The sequence below is a fragment of the Diadema antillarum genome, unplaced genomic scaffold, assembly GCF_040938485.1.
Source record: "Diadema antillarum isolate AM-2024a unplaced genomic scaffold, OU_Dant_1.0 seq00000364_RagTag, whole genome shotgun sequence".
Taxonomy (NCBI): Eukaryota; Metazoa; Echinodermata; class Echinoidea; order Diadematoida; family Diadematidae; genus Diadema; species Diadema antillarum.
In genome coordinates, this window is record NW_027271365.1 from 1,461,737 (window position 1) to 1,475,861 (window position 14,125).

Consider the following 14,125-nt stretch of genomic DNA (forward strand, 5'->3'; position numbering starts at 1 on the left):
GTCATGCCTTCCTTAAATTATGCTAACGAGTGGTTCATTTGTATTCTCCGGCCTTCTAAATGAAATTACGCTTTACACCGCGGGCATGGATAACTGCATTTCGTTCTGCACCCGACAAGCGCTAACCAGCTTTGAAATACACACACGAGTATGAAACCAGACAGAACGCAAAGCAATGCGTCCGCCCCCTCCCCCCCCCCCCCCTCATTTCGCCGGCGCACATTACAAAGAGAGGGTGGGCCGGAATGCATAACTTAAACTCGTATTAAAAAAGTTTGAGATGCAGCGAAAAATAGGGATGTCGCGGAATATGTCGCCGGTAGTTGAGGCAATATTCCTGTGGCGTATCAACCAGCGTTCAATTGGCATCATTCCCCGCAACAATTGGTCGTAAACAAATTCCGACACCGCATCGCAAAGGTCAGCTGATCATATCAGTGATGATACGCCACCCCGATACATACGCGGAGGAGCCGATAAAACCAGGAAGGGTAAAAGATAGGGCAACATATTCTCCCACAATGTGCTGAATATACAGACGTAGATACCAATGAGCGGAAGTATATTGTGTGATCCCGCAATACGCCCTCCCCCTCCCCCCCCCCCCCCCAAGATTCGGTAGATATCGAAAACGATGACATGGAACAAACAGGGAATACAACACCGACAGGAACGACGACGAAAACAGGTTTGTGGCGTCGTTCAAGCTTCGACGTTCAGAGGGAATATTGCAACAACAAAAACAGACTCCCGTGAATCAATTTCGTCGTTGACCTAAAATTATCGATAGATTTCACAATTTTGTCGGTTTCTGCAGGACGACATGGAACTATATTTCCCAGAGGTTCTCCTTCAACTTCGACAAAAAGCATCATCCCCCCCCCCCCGTTCTGGCTAACCTATAAGGGAAGGAGACGCTCATAAATTGCATTTGTGCAAAAATGAGGGGTCACAATACCCCTACCCCCCCCCCCCCCCCCGAATTTCTGCACACATAACTTTTGGTGTTTAGATTTCATCAGAATAAAAGGTAATTGAATTAAAGATGGATTGAATTCTCACGGAGAAATAGCAACGGACAGGGAGGGAGGGAGAGAGAAATAGCGAAAAGACATTGCACAATCTGTGTTCATTCAGGAATGCATATCATCCTCCTGTTAGGATTAGTTGGTTGCTGTGAACTTTTTTTATTTTGAGATTGTCACTGCACATTCCAGCATTTTGTCTTGTTTGGCGCCAAATAGACAATTCAGCGATTGGACAAGATAGACGATCATCATCATCATCATCATCACCATCAGTCACCATCACAAGCAACAACATCAACAAGGCGCAGATGGGGTGCAACCTTTTACATCGAATTATCACATTGTCTTCTCCATCACTGCACTTGTTTTTCGTCTCATCTTTATATTCAGGACTTTCCACTGTGGCAGAAACAGCGAACATAACGATCTTGGCAGGAGAAGAACACAAACTGTTTACAAGAACGATAACAGCACACTGTAACAAGAAATATCTCACGTCTTGGGTGCTGGGCTCAGCTGTTATTTTTCTCTTTGACTTTGTAAGTCGTTGAGGATGATTTTTTACCCGATATTTAAAAACACAGGCCAAAAATATAACCCTTTCTGTTTTTATTTGTTTTATTTCTTGAGAAACGTCGGTCGGTTTCTGGTGAAGGATCGTCAGAAGCTGGGCTTCCGGGTTCCTCGCCAAAACATTCAATGATCTCTTAACGAGCTATCAGACTTTTGCATGAGTCCCTCAATTTATGTTTTTCTTCTCTCTTTCTCTCTTTAGAGGAAAATATTCTTTTAAAGAATGCTCAAAGTTAATCAGGGATATATGCGTAAAAATAAATTTCAACTCAGCGGTTAAGGGGGGGGGGGTACCGTTAAACTACATATCGTATAACGCCCTATGATATAGGCGCATTTTGCTCGTAGCTTATTTATGTCAAGAAACAAATAAATAAACAAAGAGACGCTGCAATCTTTGTAGTGTTCCATTTATGAAGACGTTTGTAAAGAGACCGATTCGCTTGCATATAGGCGTTGAGAGTTTCACCGATATGAAATTATGTCGTGTTTACTGTGCAGGTTTGTACCAATGTACCGACGACATTTTTATTAAAGTACAAACGCAACTGACGAGAAAAAATTAAATCGACAGTAATATGATGACCAGCTATAGGATGATTATTCTATTCTGCATGCAACCACGTTCTTTGAATAGTTCATGCAGCCTATACTCAGGGTCTTGTGATTGGTAAAAGATTCACGAGGATGATTATTCCAGGGCGCCTCATTTCGGTTGGAATCCTAATACGGTAGCAGCAGGTGATTTCAGGCGTCAATGGAATATTATCAGCCGTATAAAGGGGGAAAATCGAACCGGTAGTTCGTTTCCGTTCTCCTGATATCGATTTGCTTTTCAAACTCTTTTTCATTAAAACAACATTTCTAATGTTTGCCGAAACAGATGGCATTACAAAAACACTCCGATCACTCTTTAAACGGACAATGTAACATTTCTTTTTTAAAGTTGCGATTACGGATTAATCAAAGCAAACATAATCACACATTGTTGATGCTGTTCATGAATTTTGCATTATGCAGATACTGCGTGTGCTCTTTGTAACATGTTCATATACATGTAAAGACTGCATGAATGAAACGAAATACTCTTACAAGGAGCATATTAGATAGTAAAACAAAATACTGAAAAAAGCTACAATAGATTGGAATGCTGGTAAAAGGGCGAGTAATACCACTCTTTTACACCTACATTATACATATCTGTCGTAAATCTGAACAAATAACAAGCAATGTATGGATGCACAGCGTAGTTTTAGATCGAAAGTACATGTATCATTCGAATGCAACTCACTTTCGATGAATTGGCCCCGCGTAACGAAGGAATGTGTGTCCATTTCGTGTGTATACACGTAGACTCTGTTTTCACAGGCCATTGCCGGTATCGAAATGAAACCGGAACCAGAACGAACAGATTCTTCATATATCAAATTAGTTCAGGAAAATTGGAGGGGACGCGTATAGAATGATTTCCATCAGCATTTAACTCGCTCTGAAACTCGCTCCGTTTACAGTAGCCAAGTGTAGTTGAAAGCTCTTTCGATCTAGCGTCCAGAAAAATGACCAGGCTGCGCCATATCAAGATGGCCGGCGAGTCTCTTTAACAAATGAACCCAGTACCAAATGAGATTTTGCTTTCTTCCGGTTGCATTTCAATATGAAAGGCATGACTCTGCCTATAATACACTTATATCGCTATATAGACTCACCGTAGAATATTGCTTTGGGAAAGAGTTTTCTTTGGAGTGTGTGCCTTTTTTTTTCTTTTTTGTTGTTTGTGTCAAAAGAAAAAAGAACATTATGGAATATTTCAAAAGAGGTAAAATGCACCGGTCTGCCAGTAGTAAATCAATGCGGGAAGGATGTGCAAAGAATGGCGCAGGGGCTATTCACAGCTGGGGCAATAAACCATGTGTCCGTCGCACTCTCTCGACACTGCATGATGCTCGATATAGCTGTTCAAGGATATCATGGCGTTTTCTCTCGCAACCAGCTTGTCACGTGATCTGAAAAAAGGGGACTCTATTCATTTTGTCGCTCTATTCCGCCGTTGACTCAGAGTATATGCGCTGAATATAGTGCGTGTATACAGAAAGCATGGGGTAGGGTGGGGAAGGGGTTGAACAATCAACACATTAGGTTCACGGTCTGTCTCGACCTTCTGGCTCATACACACCGAAAATGACTAAAGAAAAAAAAATGACTACAATGTGATATAATCTAAACATGATTTACTAATGATTCACTTGAGCGTGTTATCATATCTTCCTATCCACGTTAATCTTTTGCTAGTTTAATCATCTACATCATTTATTCTCTCCCGCAATCTTCATCTAGGGTTATAGTGAGTTATATCAATAATGATTCTACAGCTTACTTCATTCGACAAACAGTAATGCATACCGGTCTCTGGAAACTAAAATTTACTCCCCCCCCCCCTCCCTCGCTTTATCAGCCATGAAAGGTGCCGCTTCCCCTGCAAAATGCGATGAAGGATGGTTTAAGAAAAAGGAGAATCTCTCCCCCCTTCTCTACCTCAATTTGTCGCTATCTATTTGCATCTCGCTTTTAGTATAAGTTCATTTGGCAGGTGCATTGTATACTTTGAGAAAGAGAAGGGCCTTCGCTTCCAAAGACTTTATGTTTTCTTTTGTTTCTAAATCGAGTCGGTGGCTGCAACCAGGACAAACTTTTTATCGAGGAAAGCCAGAATAGAGAAAAAACTGTTGAGATGGGACCCTTTCCTGCGCATGATCCTATTCCCCACCAAAGTGGAGAACCAGGTTGGTGATAAGAAAAAAGGGAAGCGACTGGAACCATGTAAATTTAGTAAACAAGCGCAGCTGCGAGGAGTTTTTCGTTTATTCAGTGGAGCAGTCGAACGACTGACTATGCGAGGACATGCGCTCGAAAGCAATTTCTCTTCTTTAAGAACATTAACCTGTGTCTGGTCAGCTGACGAAAATTCGATTTGCTTTCTGAGTCATGGACATCTAGAAAAGAGAGAGAAAAATATCTATTTTTGACTATTTCCCTTCTGCAAGCCTTGGCCGTTTTTTTAATTTTCGAAAAAAAAACCAAGTCATTTTCTGACTTCGTTTGACAGTATTTTTGTTGTTGATGTAACCTTTTAAATCTCAACAAGGCAGGCGAACATGGGAATATCATAGATTGCAAGTGTCCCTCATAGGTTTCTGCGTCTTCTCTCTACTACGACAAACAACCACTTTTTTTTTGGGGGGGGGGGGTGAACATTATTCTTTCTATAAATCAGAATACATTATTTACATAATAGTAACTTTCGGAACAACTAAACGTTGGGACTATATGAGGTATACTCTCACCCGCGCTTGGTACAGGTTCAGGATATGATTGCTTGGATTTTGTAGAAAAATAAAGAATGGTTTCAAAAATTTAATGCTTCACATAAGAGAACAATAGAGTCATAATAATGATGAGGAAGAACGAGAAGAAGGAAAAGGAAATGAAATTAATCAATCGTTTATACATAAAGGTTTACTACATTCTATAACCTTGGACATTGATACATGACAGTAATCTAAAAGGGTGGTGGACTATGGACATTTTATTCTACTTACAGTCTTTAATTCATCCCAGTGCCATAAGTCTTTAACAAGACATCTTTCCCCCTTCTTCATGTTTGGAATAATGCGCCTCCTTCAATTCTGAAGACTATTGCAAATATCAGCCAGCATTTTATGTGTTTGACCACTTCAGTGGGATTTTCCCCTTTTCTTCACGCTCTGTACGACCTTAGAATACGAAATAATAATATCAGTGATTCTGGATACCAGACGGAGACAGGGTTTACTTTAAGTCCCAGTCTCCCTCTCCAATGAAGAAATGGTATTAGCCAGTCTACGGAGTGTACGGAGAGTATTGTCATTTTCTCATTACGCATGCGTGTCACACAATTTCTGGCGAACGCGTCTCCTTGTGCGACACACACATTACGATCATCTTGGTATTCAATACTCTTGGTGCGATCGAGGATGCTCAAAAACACCATTAACAATCGATTACCGCTATTATTCACCGCGCCTGCAATAATTAAGCAGCGCTGTGTTTTAATGTGCTTGTTGACGGATTGATTTTTAATGGGCTTTGGAAGGGGGATATCGTTTAAGGCATATCGATCGCAACGAGATCGTCACGCTACTTGCCTGGCCGCTGTGGTGTATACGTGTCGGAGGGGCTCGTACGACATCGCGAACGTCCTGTTGTATAGCTTCATGTCGCGTATGACGGCTGTTTTAGTACTTTTCGACGGCGCCACACTTCGCACACGAGATCGCCAGAAAAGTTCATGGTTTGATTACTGAGCACATGCCAACTTTCTCAAAACTGTCACAGACTGACAATGATCACGAAGGATAGTATACGACAGGCTAACTTCGATGACACACACGCACGAGCGTGCAATACAGACAAGGCAAATTTTGATCAGGTGTCAAAACGTCATGCGCGCTTCAGGGATTAATGACATACGTCATTCTGTACTTCCCTGGTTGCGGTTTGGCATTATGAGCATCAGCTAACGAGATGTTTTGGTCAAGGGAAATCGCGCTCATCAGATCTTGGAAGATGCCTTCCTGTCCACTAAATGCGGGTGAAATGCTATGCCTCATGGCGTTTTTGCATTAAAGACATATCTGAAGGCAAAGAAAAAAAAAATCAGACGTAAGTCCTGACCGGTGTGGTCATTATTACATGACAAAAATAAAAGACCGTCTTAGCATTTTCATCAAGAGAATTAAGGTTTAAAAGATGTTATCTCAGAAGCTAACGACAGATAACAGCACAACAAAACACTTCGGGTGTAACTGGCATACTATGAGCTCAGGACCTCATTGGGGAAAGGGGGAAGTGGTATGGAAGACACAAAAACAAATCAGATCATTATAGTACCATGTAGGTTATTCAAAGCTGATATAGGGCTTATCCAGCGGATATTGTGTTCCTCTGCACGTTGTATGCTTATAACAGAAGAGAAACAACACCTATCAGTAACATAATTAACTTGTTACATTAGAATTTATAAGTATTTGTTGCTATTCATTGATTTGTAGATGTATATTATGACTGTAATTTGTGTGGAAAACTTATTGAATGAAATGAAATGAAATGAAATGAAATGAAATGAAATGATAATGAAAGTTAATCGCAAGTTATTATCAGAAACTGTAACATGTTCCTGATGGCAATTCCATTACCCTATACTATATATTACTTCACGTATCTGTGTAATTCTTATTATCTTTTCTCTAGCAAAGAAAAATGTACGTATTTACCTAAATATCAAAATGACATTTGATATTCAAGGTTATAGGCTTGATGTGTATTCAACTGTCTGAGTGAAAGAAGAAATTGTAATAGATGGATGGATTAGTCTTCATAGAAAAAGAACAAACTGACTATAAAGTATATATGTATATACGTGAACACACTAGACATAAGATACACATGAAAACGCTCATGAAATAAATCAAAGACAAATAAAAATGAAAATAGATAAGTAAACAAGTGAATGAGAAGTTGATTTACCAGCAATGCGAGTGGTATCAAGCTTTTTTGTTTTTGTAAATATGTATGACTGAATACTGAAATGTATGCTTTTGAAATGACTGAGCGAAGCAAAATAAAGGATGACAGAATCTGACATGACAGAAAATTACGACCACCATAAAAGAATTGAGCTTTTGGTTTCTTATCGCAGGATCTCACGAATATGATTTGTTGTTGATCTTGCTGACTTTTGATTTAATGTAAATTACATGAGATAACAATAACAACAAATTTCCAATATAGACAAGGTGTTTCCCTTAAAATAACCACGCAAACAATGAGTGCGATTCAGTTATGTGACGGCATTGTCGTTATTTCCGGACGTAAGGAGACTTTGGCACGGTTAGAGTTTGTTATTCCGAAGGTTAGTTATTTCGAAGGTTTCTTAATCCGAATTTTATTCGGATTAAGAATAGGAGTATTATTGATATATTAATGTTAGTAAGAAAATGAAAAAAAAATCGTTACTCCGATGGTCCGTTAATCCGAAAATGAAATAAGGTTCGTAATCCATACAGGTTCATTACTGTAGGCACTGTCTTTACGTATTTGGAGTACAAACCTTATTTTACTTTCAGATTAACGAATCTTCGGAATAACGAATATTGTTTTATTTTCGGGCTAAAGAATTTTCAAAATAAAGAACTTCGTTTAATTTTCGGAATTACACACCTTACGAACTGGAATATAGCCACAAATATTCGGATTATTAAACGAAACCTTCTTCATTTTTCGATTAACGAACCTCTATAGGTGTATATATGAAAATTGTTTGTTTTGGAATAACGAACTTTTTCGGAATAACGAAATATATTTCATATTACGATTAACCAGTATTCGGAATAAGAAAAAAAATCACCCTTTGGAACATTGTATGCCATACCCTTTCGTTCCCCACCATCAAGTGTGCCGGAGGTAACCAGATCTTCTCGATCTCGCCTGTAAAACCCTTACGTCGATTGTACAATGTGGAAATTGGTGCGTTCAGAAACAGAAAACCCTATCAACAGCTAAATTGGCAACACACTGGACATGTAGACGAATTGCTCTTGATCAAGTTAAAGACGTTTCCCGCAAGGCAGAAGCAGAAAAGAAAGAACAACAACAATAACAAAAAAAGAAAAAAACACGCCATAAAACTACGAAAGAGGAGGGCATTTTAAGTTCTCTTTTTAAAATGTAGTTCAGCTGCCTATTTTACAACCGAGTCACTATACATTATCTGGAATGTCTTAACTTGTGGAGAGCTACCTGGTATTGACTAGAAAAAAAAAAATTAACGACAACTTTGAGAGGGTAAACAAAAGAAGGGAGAAGGGTGGCAAACTCGCTTACACGATTTCAGTGAATGATATGTCATGTGTTCCTGTGAAAAAACACTTCTCTCACAGAACGACGACATATTGGAAGAGGTGATCAAAATGCAGTATCCACAAAACAATCACTGTATTGTTGTAGATCGAGGAGGCGCTTTGCAAAAAGCTACTCCCCTACAAAAACAAACAAACAAACAAACAAACAAACGAACGAACAAACATACAAGCAAACACACACCAACACAAGATGTGGCAACGCTTACGGAGAAACGAAAAAAAAAAACCCATGGCAAGAGAGAGGGATGATATCTTATTAAACTCCTTCGAAATATGATCGACGGTATTTTCTGTCGACGAAACCTGATATCACTCTTTTTTTTCTGCTATAGTCTAATTTAATTCATTGCTTCACCTGTCATGTAATTCCTTCATCGCAATAGGGAAAGAGGAGATCGATGTCTAAAATCCCTCGAAACTCTTCCTTGCAGTCATTAAGCTGGCCCAAATCCTGGAAAGTCTTAATGGCTTCCGGCGACCGTGCAAAATGCAAAGGCTTTGCTCATTTCAACTGGGGTTCGACGAAAGGTTTTGATGAAAAAAAAAAGTTGTTGACGTCTTGCAAGATTACAGCTGTAAGTTACTTAGACCGCCCATCGGTCTTAGGAACCTTGATACACAGAACTCTGTATTCAATCTATATTCCGCCGTAGACCTGAAGTAGAGATAATCTTTTCAGGAAATTCCTTCCTTTCTGTGCGAACCTATACTAGGTCAAAGAGTCTGCATGCATTAGATCCGAACTAAAATGAAAGCAAGAAAAACATTCGAAGTAGAATGAAATGAATACTAAAACGTTCCCATCAATGCCAAGCCAAGATTTTTTTTTACTGTATAATCTACCACATTACGGAGCTGCGTCTACAGTATCTATATTTTGAGAAGAAAAAAGATTATACATATTTCAAAATGACTAGGTCTTCTTTGTAGCCAATTAATGTATACAATGTTTATAAGAATTATCATGACCTGTTGAACTGAAATAACAGCGTCGAGGGTATTGGAAATAACATCCTCAGCAAAGCGCGCGTGTGTGTATCTGTAATCTTTGTTTTTGACATATCATGATCGTTGATTTTAATTCAGTTCAATTCAACCTTTCATTATTCCTCAGACAGGGTCAGAACATATAGCCTTAAAAATAACAATTAATATTGGATACACATTTGAATGATACACAAGAAGCATAAATAAAATTATCGCTGAATTGGCAGAACAGCGCACGTTGGATTACTGTGAGATCTTTTCTTAAAAAAACAACAGTTCAATGCCTTTTCAATTTTTCCTAAGCCATTTAGTAGGAATTAAAAAATACGAATATTCAACATATTCAATGGGGTGACCTCAAAAGAAAAAAAATGAGAACAAAAGGAGAAATGCTCTAGGATGAATGAAAAACCCAGCAAAAAACAACAAACAGCAACGTCTGACAATTTTATCAACACTCATGATTATTCATAGATATCAGGTCATCTTTAAACAAAGCGTTAAACCCGTGGACTCCTAATGCTGCCTTGTTTCAGTGACTTCACTTCAACTTTGAAAACATCTTTTGGCGTATTTTTAAAGACGTAACACCATTAGCTTTGTTGGAAAAATGTGAGCTGAACTTTGCCCATTTAAGAAGCACCAATTGAACACCATGTCAAATGACTTGACAACAGTTTAACAGTTCTCAAACTTATGGCATAAAAATATTGGTCTGTGTCGAGGGACCCACCTGTAAGTATCGACAGCTTGTGGATGGCTGGAAATGGGTTGTTGCCGGACGTGTCGAGAATGTCCAGCTGGTACACCTGCCCTTTGATCTTGTAGATCTTCCGGTGGAAGTCTTCGATGGTGGGCGTGTAGCTGTCGTCGAACTTGCCGGTGAGGAAGCGGCTGACGATGGCCGTCTTTCCGACCTTCGGCGAGCCCAGGACGACCAGGCGGTAGCAGTTCTCTTCCGGCGCGCTTATCTCCGAGTCGGGCGTCGAGGCTTTCGACGTCATGGCGGCTGTATCGTGATCGCGATGCAGACCTGGGATGACTACGGTGGAATAGAGCCTGGCTGTTTTTAGGAAGAGGGATGGTGGGGAGTGGGAGGGACCATTTAAACACGGAAGGGAAGGGAGACGGAGAAATCATGAAACGAAATCACTGGATATTAATATATTCAAACTCCCAGTTTAACTAAAAAAAGAACAAAATTCGTGAAATTCTCAGGGGGTCAACAGTCAAGCATGCCGTGGTGCTCCGACGCCTATACATCAAGATACGAATGGAAGGACTGAATACGGCGGTATTCATGCACATAATGACATTGTCCTCCTCAAATATTCCCCTGACAATCATACTTCCAGTCATGCGCAGGTGTAAATGTGTTTGTCCGTCATTAAAAACAGGTCGAGAATAGAAACATAGTCTGAAAAAGGGGTTAATTAGTCCCATTTTCAAGGAAGGCGGAAATAAGAGAGAGGTGGTCAAAGAATCGCTCGATCTTTCTCAATAATGGCGAAATGAAGAAGGAAAAATCTTTGAATCCAAGAGGTCAGTCGTATTCATCGTGATGTAAGAGACCTTCATTAACTATTGAGAGGGAGGGTATTATGATGTCGAAAAGAAAGTAGAGCAAATCATAAGGTCAAAGCGCAGAGTTGATCGGAGTATACAGCAGAATCAGGTGAGAGGTGGAAGCCATGGGTGGAAATCTTAATGAATTAAGAATTATTGTCAGAATACAATAATGGAGGAATGCTCAGGGGACATCTGCAATAGCGCAGAGATGGCAGAGAATTTGTTATAGCTCAGAGTAAAGAAGGGAAGCGGAAGAAAGCCAGAGGGAGGAAGAAAAAAAAAGACAGGCAGAAAGAATGAGATAAAGAAAGAGAGATCGAGGAGGGGAAAGGTGTACGAATGTCTTACACCAATAAAGGTTATCATAAGATGAGTTCCTAAAGAAAATCTAAACTTTTGAGTGTGTGTGTCATTTCTCCGCACTTTGCTGTTCTCAGTTCAAGCCAACTTTTATTTCTTTTTCCGTCAAAAAAAAACCACAACAACAAACACATCGAGTCATAGATTTAGGCGCAGAGAGGTATCTTAATAAGATTGTCTAGTTAGAAAAGAAGAATAGACCCGCATAAATGTTGAATTCATATGAATTTGTTGCATCTTGTTAGAATAAACTGTTATAGTTCGCTTACGCGACACCAAATACTTTAAAGTGGTAAAACCACCTATCCGCCCATATAAGCCACACGCATCGCATTATGAATAAAGAGAGATTTTTACGGTTATAGTCAGGACCCCACCATACTTGTATTTTCAGTTCTCCCATGGTAATACCTTGGGGCAGGCTGCTGAAAAGACAAGCCGTGTCACCAAGATTTCAATTCCTGAGTTACTATGGATGCAGGTGGTACGGGGTAGATATTTCAGCCCTCTCCCGTGGCTTATGGCGCTCTGAGCAATCATCCAGGAGAAAAAAAAAAATATGCGGCGAAGCGCAGGGTCAATTTCAAGCTAAATTACACTCACTTTGTTACAACCGCACAACAGAAGATTAAATCAAATATTCATTCCCGAATCTGGCTGCCCCTGACAGCAAATGAATTGAAAGCCGCTCGCACGCGTGTGTGTGTGTGTGTGTGTGCATTTGTGTGCATTATGTGTGTATATGTGTATGGTGTGTGTGTGTGTGTGTGGTCGTGTGTGTATACATAATCATGAATGCTTTTCGTCTGTGTGTGTATGTGTTTCCTTTTTACGCATACTTTATAGGGAGATGTATGCGAGGTTGTTATAAAATCTTTTTTTTTAAATAAATTCGTGGTATAGGCAAGAAAATACACTTTCTGAGAGTTTATCTTGTTTATTGCACATTATGTCTTATTTTGATAATGTGCATAAGTACATCCTTACATACAGGTACAGTGTCGATCTTATGCAGTTATACGTACAAGAAAAACGACTAAATTTCATACATTTTTAGAAGATTTGGATGGGGTATTGTACATTGATTAGATACAATAAAGACAGAGGGGTATTTTTTTTTACAATGTGTTCCACGGGTGTTTGTGCGTTTATGACTGTGTGTGTTTGTGTGTGTCGACTGAATTATGTTACCGGTTAGTGAGTTACCATCAGCAGGAAAAAAAGCTATCAGTCAAGAAAACCAAAACAAAGTTGAATTCAAACTTTCGCGATATTGGAATACAAATACCCCGATAGAAAGCAAATCAATCAATGACAAAAGTTAGCTTTTCAGTGATAAAAATCATATCAACCTAGTCTTCATATACTTTGGAAAGTACATATTCAAAGCAATTTTCTGTAACGCAATTATCCTTTTTAAAGCATTCAAAGGATACATGATTACGTTCAGTTGTGTGTTTCATTAAGAAAAGTGTTGACAATCATTGGAATAAACTGCTTAAAGGAACAAGTGGGTTGAACTTACACGGGAACTGAGGTTTGGAAAAAATAAGTCGTTTGGAGAAGGGATTATTTTGCTTGCGATAAATTTTCATTTAATCTGTTTTCAGACTTATCAGAAATTATCTCGAAACGACATTAACAAATCACAGGCATAAACATTTTGATAAATGACAATTAGCTTTTTTTCATGCCCAACTCCTAACACATAATTGTATGTAGCGATTAATTTACAAAGAAGAAAATGACAAAATTACTCTTACCTTTGGATTTAAACGTGTTGGCTCGTGAACGGCTTACATCCAGAGTGTGTATCCGAGTTCGAAATTAATAGTTCTTCTTTCCATTTCTTTAAGATAATATTCACGCTTTATCAGAATGTACTTCCTCTTCTTATAATATGGTTAATTATTCGGTGCTCTGGACAGTATAGTTGACAGCATCACGGCTACTTTTCTGCAATTATGCACAGCGAAATATGCAGTCGAATGTGTTGCATATTTGAGGTCACCAGAAGTTGGAAAATCGACGCTTACTCATAAAACACGAGCTGCTAGGTAGGTGCCTGCACTTCAACAAGTTGGTAGGAAGCGTGGCGTCTCGGGTTATTTATACGTGTTCGTTGGCCGTGAGAAAGTGAGCACCGCTTCGGAAGCGCACGCGCTCTGTGCGAGAGCGACCGGGGGGAGGTGTGCCCTTGTACGGAGAGGAGTACCGCACGCCACGCTCAATATGGTATATCGTACATAAGTAAGGAGTTGAGCAGAATGGCAGTAGACCTAAATGTACACACAAACACACACACACGCTCACACACACAACACACTATGATAACACACGAACACATCGTCTAAATCATTATGCAGTGCACTCATTGCACTGCACTTCATGGTGCTGCGCATGCTGCCTGGTATAGGAGCACCCGATTGGCTCGGTTATCACTATCAGGTGATGTCATAACCAGGCGTGCTTAATGCTACAGACACAGTGGGAAATGATGTATGGCTGTATGCATATCTTATTGATTCCAAACATTAATGTCGATAATGAAAGCTAAAATGTAGTCTGACACGCCCTCTGTTATAAAATCAATGAAAGTCGCTGATAACACTGTTCGACTCATCTTGCTCAATCAGCTTTGATTCAGCTCCT

General features: G+C 39.5%; 1 protein-coding gene across 1 annotated transcript in view; it reads right to left on the minus strand.

Annotated features, from left to right (window-relative positions):
- Window positions 1-13,768, minus strand: part of LOC139731186 (dexamethasone-induced Ras-related protein 1-like) — a 37,394-nt gene extending 23,626 nt beyond the window's left edge. The window contains exons 1-2 of the mRNA XM_071642069.1: window positions 13,237-13,768; window positions 10,278-10,607 (exon numbers count right to left, since the gene is read on the minus strand). Coding sequence (XP_071498170.1) covers window positions 10,278-10,548 — 271 coding nt within the window. The 5' untranslated portion in view covers window positions 10,549-10,607; window positions 13,237-13,768. The remainder of the gene's footprint in view (window positions 1-10,277; window positions 10,608-13,236) is intronic.
- Window positions 13,769-14,125: the final 357 nt, after the last annotated feature.